The sequence below is a fragment of the Medicago sativa genome, chromosome 1 (genome assembly GCF_051527215.1).
Source record: "Medicago sativa cultivar Bolivia chromosome 1, Bolivia_mono, whole genome shotgun sequence".
NCBI classification, from domain to species: Eukaryota; Viridiplantae; Streptophyta; class Magnoliopsida; order Fabales; family Fabaceae; genus Medicago; species Medicago sativa.
This window is the reverse complement of record NC_140749.1, coordinates 88,219,358-88,230,387: the sequence shown is the minus strand read 5'-3', so window position 1 is coordinate 88,230,387 and position 11,030 is coordinate 88,219,358. Positions and strand designations below refer to the sequence as shown.

General features: G+C 31.6%; 1 protein-coding gene across 1 annotated transcript; it reads right to left on the bottom strand.

Moving 5' to 3' along the window:
• Positions 1-1,433: 1,433 nt before the first annotated feature.
• Positions 1,434-7,962, bottom strand: LOC146958753 (cysteine-rich receptor-like protein kinase 29). Its single transcript, XM_085740287.1, has 7 exons — positions 7,120-7,962; positions 6,567-6,683; positions 4,955-5,103; positions 4,634-4,844; positions 2,540-2,777; positions 2,028-2,181; positions 1,434-1,891 (listed from the first exon to the last, which is right to left on the bottom strand). The coding sequence occupies exons 1-7, from the start codon at positions 7,928-7,930 to the stop codon at positions 1,565-1,567; spliced, it is 2,007 nt and encodes a 668-aa protein (XP_085596413.1). The 5' UTR covers positions 7,931-7,962; the 3' UTR covers positions 1,434-1,564.
• Between the last annotated feature and the right edge of the window lie 3,068 nt (positions 7,963-11,030).

Sequence of the window (11,030 nt, the reverse complement as noted above, 5' to 3'; positions counted from 1 at the left end):
TTCAAGTGTAAATGATCATAACCTTTGGCAAAATGGTGCTTAATGAACCATACCATTGATTCAAGTCAAAGGGGTGTTTTCTCTCATGTGAAGGGTCATATAATGCACTATAAATACTTGGCATTTGGGTATTAATTTGACACATAATTTTGGACAGAATTTTGTTACATTAACAACATAATTCTTCATCATTCTCTTACTCTAAATCATCCATCAATTCTCTAATGCATGAGTGAATTGCTGGAACCATAAATCTGTAAAATATTGTTAGGAGATACGCTTGGTGTGGTTGTGCAATACACGTCAAGGAACTCATAGTATTCTGAAGGGGATTCACCGATCATCCCTATTGCATCCAATATACAGTTATTGGAGGGGGCGAATCGAACCTAAAGGTTAGTGTGGCAACCCCATACGCTTTGAGTTTTACATGCATAATCATTACACATTTCAGGCTTCAAGTGCAGCAGCCTCTTCCCAACAAACAAGATATATAACACAGCTTCTCCATGCCTGCAAGAATTTGCTCATGAAATTAGCATCAACCAATTTCTACCATATTGTTTGGATCACATAATATTCTAATCTATGCTTTTAATTACAAGAAAGAAATTATGGCGAAAAATATTACTTACAAAGCTCAATACATACTCTACACCAATCATCATTTCCATGACCAATGTTTGTTCTATTTTTATGACCACTTATAATCTCAAGAACCAATACTCCAAAGCTAAAGACATCTGATTTTACCGAAAATTGTCCTTAAATTGCATACTCAGGTGACAAGTATCCACTGCATGCCAATATAGACGATCTTAATTGGTAAAAAAAACAACAAATTTTACTTGTAGTTGATTCAAGTTAACATCAAGTACGTAGTAATCTCGTGCATATTTCAAAATTTACTAAGTTCCAACAATTCGATTTGTATTTCGTTCAGATTGATCTATAACAAACAATCTTACCAATCCAAAATCGGATATCTTAGGATTCATCTCGTCGTCTAAAAAAAAACTCTTTTGTCTCTTCAAATTGTTAGACTTTGTTTATAGTAACTTGTAACAGTAATCCATGCTTAAATAAAATTATACATACCTTCAAACATTTGTTTTAGCTTTCTCAATCTTAAATAGATGCAAATAAAAATGAACAACAAAACCACAGTAGCAACTGGCACTACAATGGTGATGACAATTCGGTTTTTGTTGTGTCCTGCAAAAATTTAAGCACATGCCCCTTTTTTTTGAAGAAAAATAATCAGGGTGAACGAAGTTGAGTAGTCTAGGCTAGTTCAAATTTTCAACTAGCCGTACTTAAGATACCGAGTTAAGCAATCCGACTTGCTAGGTTTGAAACTTTTCCATCCCTAAGTCTATTAAAACAAACCACATAAGATATAACGATTCAACAAACATATTGTGGATGAAGAATTGGATCGACAGAAAATGCGCTCCACTTTATTTTTGAGTACAAAAAGCTACAAGGTTCATGAAATTTTAATTTTGTTGAATTACATCGACGTGAAAAGAATGTATTTCAAATTGAGACTTGTGACCAAAATCTACCGAGGGTATGGATCAGTAATTGAGACTTGGTTCATCGATTGATCTAATCTTGTTGCACCTACATTATCAATCTGAAGCTGCATATCCGGTAGCCTTCTAGTTCCAATTCCTATAAAATATGCAGGTTTTGAAGGTATTGAAAGAGCAATAGAATCACTATTAAGCATGAGTGCAACGGAAGCCATGGTTGGTCTATCAATTAAGTTTTCTTGAATACATAGTAAACCAATGTGGATGCATCTCATTATTTCATTTTGTGAAATGTTGTTTAACGACGAATCTATAATCTCATTTGCTCTCCCCTCTGTCCAGCTTCTCCATGCCTGAAAGAATTTGCGCAAATGCAGATAACCAAATTAAGATAAGGTCACCAATCAATTAATACAATAATGTTTAGAACATATTATCTTCCAATCTATATGATAATGAAGAAATTATAGTGTGAAAAGTATAACTTACATAGCTCAATAGATACTCCATATCCTCCCCTTGAAAAATGTTTGCACTATTTTTATGACCACTTATAATCTCAAGAACTAATACTCCAAAACTATAGACATCGGATTTTACTGAAAACTCTCCATGCATCGCATACTCAGGTGCCATATATCCGCTACATAGACAAGTTTAATTAGAAGAAAAAACATTATGATATTTCAAAATTCAAATAAGATAATTTTCACTAGTTCAGTTGCTACATATGGTCGGTATCAATGACAAAGTTATAATTTTGATTTCTTTAATGTAAAAATGTTTTATGCTAGTTATTGATCAAGCATTCATGCAGTATGATTTTAAAAGGTTGGGCTCTTGCAAGTTATAAAATTCAAATAAAATACCAAACTCTTTGAGTAAATTTGTTAATACATATGATCAAGTAATAAAGAAGGATTAACATTCTACTTATAGTTGATCGGAATTAAGTTCTTAATAATGACAACTAGAAATCTCAAGCATATTCAGAAACTTACTAAGTTCCAACGATTCTATTTGTATTTCCTTCAGTTTGACCGATAACAAACCGTCTTGCTAATCCAAAATCAGATATCTTAGGATTCATCTCATCATCTAAGAGAATATTGCTTGTTTTGAGATCACGGTGTATAATCCGCAAGCGAGAATCCTCGTGAAGATAAAGAAGACCTCGAGCAATACCTTTTATGATATTGTAGCGCTTTTCCCAATTCAATTGTGCTTTCCTTGTTGGATCTACATATATAACCAAGATCACTTGAATTTCAAAACTATATTTTAGTAGTTAGTATTTATCTGTGAAGTACGGATACGGACATGGACACCGGACACAGACACTAACACGCCGACACAGCTAATAAGTTCAAAAAATCACATAATTCAGTGTAATTACAAGTGTCGGTGTCGGACACGACACGTGTCCGTATGGGTGTAACTGTTCGGTTTCGATTGGTTTTCAGTCAAAAAAATGTCTGAACCGATGAAACCTTCATCGGTTTGGATTGGTTCGGTTTTCACTGTTTTTCAAAAAAGAAACCGAACCAAATTAATCGGGTCGGTTCTGTTTGGATTGGTTCGGTTGATCGGTTAGTTTAAAAATACAATTAAAAAAATTCATATTCTCACAAAATATTTCATAGAACTTTGTATAATCGTATGTTCATATTTTGTTTTTTCATGTTCTCTATTTTTCAAACAACTTTTTATAACTAACCTTACTCAATATTTCATACATATGATCCAAGATTCATTCATCCATCATTCTTCAAAAACAACTTCATCAAACTCAAATATTTCAATCATCCATGATCCATACATGCATCATTCATCAACAAACACAAAAATTCCAAAAAGAACATGGAAAACGTGTATAAATCAATGGCATAGAAAATGAACATGGAAAAGAATGAAATATAATGAGTATAAATCAATGGCATAAACATGATAAAACTAACCAAGAGATGAACGATCTAAGCGGTGACCGGTGACGATGAACAATGAGTTTGGTGTGGTTGACAAGTAGGGTTTCTTTTTTAGTAGAAATGAAAGAGTTGAGATGAGATGAAGATGATGATGAGAGAAAGTGAATAGATTAAAAAATATTTTATGTTGGACTTTAATTTTAGGCCTAACCATAAGTTTGTGTGAGGTAGGATAATATTAGTGAAATAAGGAGTGTGGTTATCATCGGATTGGTTCATCGGTTTCACGGATCTCGAAATGAAAAACCACGAACCAAACCAAACTGGAACGGTTCGATTGGGTCGGATCGGTTTCAAACCGAACCAAACAAGGTCAGATATTTTTTCGGGTTGGTTCGGATTGGACTTTCGGTTTCGTTGGTTTTGTCTGAACCACTTACACCCATACGTGTCCGATACCGGGACACGCCTAATCCGAGGAGTGTCCATGCTTAATAGGTATTTATCAATCAACAATCGTCAACAATGACACTGAAAACTTCATAACACTTTTGAAATAACAAATCATACCTAGTAATTGTAATAAGTAAAATTCATCTCCACAAGGACCAACCGCTATTTGTCTTTTATTAATCGTTAATGAATGTTTGTAATTTGCTCCGGTTACTATATATACCAATCAAGTTTATATTAATCTTTTACTCTCCCCGCTTCAAAATGAGTGTCGTTTTAGGTGTTTACACACATATTAAGAAATGCAATGATTAAAAGAAAGAGAATGGTTATTTTACCAAATTATCCTTATTAATTATTGGTTAGTTTTAAAAGTAATACTTTGGAGGGTACAATTGAAAAGAAAAAGTTATTATTGCATTGGAAACTGAAAGTGAAATTCATTTTGAAACAAATTTTTTTGGCTAAAGCGACACTCATTTTGAAACAAAGGGAGTACCTAATTAGTGCAATCAATTTTGTTGGGCTAATAAATTAAACTCAATTTATGTGGAGACGAACTTTTACTTATTATACTACATATGTTCAATTTGGCATGCTTGTTTTAGAGGTCAATCAATTTGGCATACTTGTTATCAAGTTTTTACTTACAAAATAAACTTTATCTAAGTGAATAGACTGTATTGTATTAAATTGATGATATTCAAATTAACTTACCAAATATGAAGAAATCAAGACTTTTATTGGTAACAAATTCATAAATAAGTAGCCTTTCTCTCCCTTTTATACTGAAACCAAGTAGCCTAACCAGATTTCGATGTTGAAGTTTGGCTACTAAAAGTACTTCATTTTTAAACTCCACATCTCCTTGGTCAGAATTTGTTGACAACCTTTTGACAGCAATCATTTGTCCACTAGGCAGTTTACCCTGGAAATGTTCCACTTTTAGGTAGGCATGACAAATTACATACATTTCTTTTACTTTAATGTTTTGGAAAAAGGTGATATTTTTTTGAATGAACATAAATGCTAATTTACCCGATAAACAATTCCAAAACCACCCTGTCCAAGTTTATTAGAATTGGAGAAATCACTTGTAGCCATTCGTATGATATCAAAGTTATATTGCAATGAATCAGCAATCGTCATTTCATCTTCACCTTCGTCATCATATTTTCCAATGTTGGCTTCACACATAAACCAATATGAATAAACTAATGATCATGTATGATAATTACTATAAAAAAAATGCTAAAAAACTAAGATTTTATTCACACACAGGGGTGGCCCTAAGGGTGGATAGGAGGGGCGGAAACCCAGGACAACATTATTTTAGAGGTACCAAAATTATTATATTTATCTAATAGTTAGTACTACATAAGTGTGTGTGTATATTCAAAAAAAAAAAGTGTATATATATATATATATATATATATATATATATATATATTTAAAGAAACTACATAAGTATATATATTCTTAACTTGATTTGATTAATTCTATTGAAAAAATAGTTTTAAAGAAATTGATTATGAATTACTCTCTCCGTTCCTTTTTAAGTGTCTTTTTAAAAAATTAACATCAAATTAGCGATGTGGATTTTTTGCACATTTTCTTCCTATTATACCCTCGTTTTAATCAACCAATAAATTCATGTTTTTTCGCTCACACTTTATCTTTTCAATAAATTTAATATGTTATCTTTCACTCGTAACAAACAATTGTCAGTTATTATATTTTTCTACAACAAATTCCTATTTTTTTGCGTAACAAATAATTGTCAATTTTTTAAATATTGTGGACATCTTTTTAATTATTTTAAGTTGATATAAAAATTATATTGATGAAAAGTCTTCTTCGTCATTGTGATCTTGTTCTTGTATATTGTCAAATGAGTCTTCAATTATTGCTCTCTCTTCACCACTCATCAGCTGTTGCAATAAGTCTTCCGCTTTTTCTTCCTTTTGAACATTCATGGAGTCTTTTATTTTTCTTCTCTCAAATTTATTCTTTTCTTTTCCACTTGAAATTTTTAACAATTGCTACTCATCTTATTTATAGAATTTTAACTCTTCTTGAAACCATTGTTTGTAACAAAGTTTTGTTTAAATTTGAAGATAACAAGAAACAAACTTTGTTTAAAAAAAACAACCTTTGTTTAAAAAAAAAACTTTAGTTTTTCAAATAGATAGCATTAATTAGTTTTATTGAAGAAAAAAAAGTGTAATTGATAAAGGATATAATTGACAAATCGTATCCTTAAAATACCAAAAAGACAGTTAAATAGGAACAAAAAATTTACCCTAAAACGATAGTTAAAAAAGAACGGAGGGAGTAATATTTTACAACAAAAAATGCAAGAAGAAAGACATTCGAATAATTAAAAAGGCACAACTTCATTGATTCGCTCAAGGCACCAAAAATCTTAGGACCAACCATGTCCACACACCAGTGTTATTATTAACCATGACACATGAATAAATTAATATATTAATTGTTATATTAGTGTTTTCTCTTGCTAGGACTTGAATCTGAACCTCCAACAACTTAACCTTGAATTCAAACCAGTTGAACTATCCAACCCAAGACAATTTAATATTAAAAACTGTGTGATGATCCAATAAATGCAGCAAATTCAAATTAGACATACCTTCAAAATTTTGTTTTGGCTTTATCAATCTTAAATAGATGCAAATAAAAACGAGTACCAAAACCACAGTAACAACCGGCACTGTGGTGGCAAGGACAGTCCGTGATTTACCCTGTCCTGCACAAGTTAATTTTAATCCTCAGTGTGACAAACAATAGATTGAGACTAACAAAATATCCCTCAAGCTTTCAAGATTAAATACATAGAAATTATAGATCATCACACAAACACAAACACAATTAATTTTATGAAAGAAGTATAATGTTCATTCAGTTGGGGTAGCTCTGTTTTAAGTATGGTGGCGTAAGCAATTTACCCAAGGAAGTGTTATTGGTTCATATTGAAGGTTGCAGCGACGGTAGGTCTAACTCAATGGTAGAATCGAAGAAGGGATAAGGATCAAAAACATTCTCTCTATGAATATTTCAATTTTCTATTTTACTTTCTACAATTTCTTTGTCTTATTCATGGCTTTCATCTAGAAACTGTAATAGTGTTGTTGTAAAAGAAAAATCTTTCTTAAAATAAATAGCCTTAACAATTAATTAGGTACCTGAAGAAGTACTGTTATTGGTGGATGGTGAAGAAGGTGATAGTGATGACGGTGGTTCAGGAGGAGTTGCATTTGAATCTAACACAATCGTCGAATTGAAGAAGGGATAAGGATCAAATCCAATCCGACAACTTGGTTTAAGAATATTTCCTCCCATCTTCCCGTTACAACAATCTGGGATTTCTAAGATAGCTGCGTTCAAGCAATCGGTGCATTGTTGCGATGACAAATCAGGCATACAAAGCACATAACCGTATATGGTTTCAAAACTTGTAGTTTCAAAAACACTATCTGCTTCGTACTTACGACGAGAGTCACCTAATGCAGCTTTTTCTTTTAGATTTGTCATCAAGTTACTTAATGCTTGCTTGTACTGATCCGCGTCACTTGCATCCCTTTCATAAATCAAATATTGTGTCGGTGAAATTTCCACGATCCCAAAAATTGATCGATTGGAGTACCATAAAGTGAAATCACCACCCCACACAATTGCCTCTTTTTGATTTGGACATTGTTCTCTGAGATAGCCAATGGAATTGTTTAGTTTTGTACGACACTGATTTGGCTCAATATCTCCGCGACAAACCCCAATAAAGTATGCTTTGTCGGGGTCTTGGCCATACGAGAAATTGTAGAAACCGTAGTTAATTTCTTTGTGGGAAGAGAAACTGGAGAAAAGGGTTTTAAGGTTGTTGTCGTAGGTGCTATTGGATGTGTAGTTGCCTATGTTGTTATCACAGGATGCATCATCGGCTTTTGCATGGGATACAACTATGACAAAAAGATAACAAAGAAAGGGAAATAGAGCCATTGCAAACTTTTCTTTTGAAGTATAAAAATGAAGAGTAGATGGGAGGGAGGCTGTATTATGTAAATTTGTAAAGATGAGGTGCTAGACTTGAGTTGACTGACCATATATTTTTAGAGCAATGATATTTATACATCCATTTAATGATAATTTTGATGATAACCTTGTTTTCTCTCTCTTCTTATTGGTTTAAAACAATTGAGAGAGAAAAAAATAAGAGAGAGAATAACAACATCATATGAGTATGAGAGAAAAAGTTGTTGAATGATTGTCACAAAATGATTGTGCAAATATCTTTCTCATATTTTTACTGGTACTATTCCTCTAGAGAAAATTTTGATGTTGTTGTTTTCTTTATACATCTGGACAACATGATATTGTTGACTTCTAACGTTAGAATTTAGAGTAGTGATATTTGTACATCCAATTGATGACAATTTTGGTAACAACCTTGTTTTTTTTTTTATTGGTTAAAAACAATGGAGAGAGAAAACGTAAGAGAGATAATAAGAATGTCATGTGAGTATGAGAGAGAAAGTTGTGCAAAAGTTGTCATAAAATGATTGTACAAATATCATTTCTTTAGATGGGACATTATTTGAACCAATTAACACAAGGCAACGAGGCCAAACAGTACCCCACCATAAGGAGGAAAAATTGTTGTGGAAAAGAAATATGAAGGGAAGAAGAAGGAAGAATGGGGTAATGGTGTTGGCTTTTCAATTGGCAGCCAATACTATTCTTCTGGAAGGATGAACTACTTTCAAAGAAAATGATATATCGAAAAGAGGTTGCTGTCGACGGGAATAGTTTCAATGGTTCTTAATAAAAGTGAGAATATGATGGAAGTGTTCGAATTTTTAATTGGTTAATTATTTATTTTAAAGTATTATTGTACTCCCTCGGTTTCAAAATATATGTCCAAGTCAACAACTTCACATATGCCAATGCACAATTTTGACCGTTAATATCTTTAATTATCTAAATTAAAAAATTATAAAAATTTAATATTTTGAAAATATTTGTCGAGACAAATCAAACAACATCCTACATGCTAATATTTGTATTTATTCATTAGTAAAAAAGTATGGTCAAAGTAAGTCAAGTGAATAGTGCACATTGCAAAAATTGGACATGTATTTTGAAACGGATGGAGTATTTATTATTTATTAATTAATTAGTTTTCCTCATTAACGATGCAATTTTACTTGGTCTTTGTACACGTTTTTTGTAACTCCTTAGATTTAGACCATCCACAATGCAGCACCCCATTAGGGTGTTTAAATGGGTCCCGACTGTATACTTCATTCGTTTTATAATTAATACGTAAAAAGCATTCAATCTCTCCAACCCAGCACCTCAAAATAATTATTAATTGGGTCCCAACAATAATTCTATATCATTACATTTTAACAATAATTTTTATATTCATTCGTAATTATATAATTTTAAAATATTGAAGTAATTTAATTATAAATTATTAAAAAAACAAACATTTTTATTTTTATTAATAATTCAAGAAAAAGTTAAAACTTAAAAAAAACAATATAAAATGAATGACGATAAATTGCATAATCTAAATAACGACTAATCTGGTTGACTATCACTCCCAAACCGTTGCCAAATATACTCCACAAGATCATTTTGAAGTTGAAGATGAGTTTGCTTATCTTGAATTTGTGCTCTGGTTTGTAGGTATGGGGCAACATTTGGATGAGGACCCATGAGTAATTAAATATATAAAAAAATATAAACTATTATTTACAAGTATTATATAATTATTTTTTAATATCAAAATAATACAATAATTAAATATATAAAAAAATAGAATTAATTGTACATGTGGGACTCATGAGTAAGAGGAGAGAGAGGGTGCCTATAAAAGCACTCACCTTTATAAGCACCATAATCATTGATGTCACAAAGGGGGTGCCTATTTACAATGGTGCTTAATAGTGAAAGGACTCCCCATTATAGATGGTCTTATAGTTAATCAATCCTAATAACTAGGAATCATGGTTTTGCTTAAAACGTACATCTATCTATTAGCATATAAAAGGCAACGGTATAAAGGAGGAAAGAGTAGAGCGATACAAGTTCTTCTTCCTCATAGACACTATAGACCATACGTATAAATATCTCTCCATGTAAATTTATTAAATTAAGTTCCCATGAGCATCCAACAAGTGGTTACTGAGACCTTGCTAATTCATGTGCAGTGCTAGCAAAAGAAGTGATTGTTGTATCCTGGAGAGTACTAGCCAGTGGCGGAGCCACTCATGGCCCAGGGTGGGCCACGACCCACCCCAAACCCTAAAAAAAATAATTTTTAATAGGTATACTAGACTTTTGACCCGTGTGACGCATTGGTCTTGTCGACTATAATAGAGACCAATGAATAATCTTTAACCCGTAAGATCATGGGTCGATCAATAAACACAAATTAGATTATTAAAGATACAATATTACAATCAATAGATTATTAAATATACAATATTACAATCAAATTTGTCTTACCATGTCATTCAATGACACATGAATCTTATCAAATTTTACATTTTAGTTTTGAAAAACTAATCAATTAAAAACTGTTATTTTATTTTATCACAATATATTATTGGGGCATTATCTTCTCATTTTTTTTAAAAAAAATTATAAAGAAAAAGGATAAAAAGAATACAATATTATATTGTTGCACATGTCAATTTTATTTATTACTTTTATAGTTAAACATAAAAAATTGACTTGTAATAATTGTTTTAAATTTCTACTAACATGAAAAACAAAGTTACTTCAATTAATAGAATTTCTAAATTACACGTACAACTCTAAAAAGAATAATTACACTTTGATATTTACTAAAAGTAATAATATATTCTTCCAACCAAATACATATCATATCTGCATGAGTAGTGCTAGTAACACTCTCTCCATCACTCCTTTTCTTATTGGCTTAAATCATGTTGGGTCTCATATTTTGGAAATCGGTACCACTTAAAGTGCTGGGTCATACATTTGTTTCATCCAATAAGAGAATGAGTGTTGAAGAGAGTATTCAAAAGAGAGTGTCATTAGCATTCCTCTATCTGCATATATCATAGAA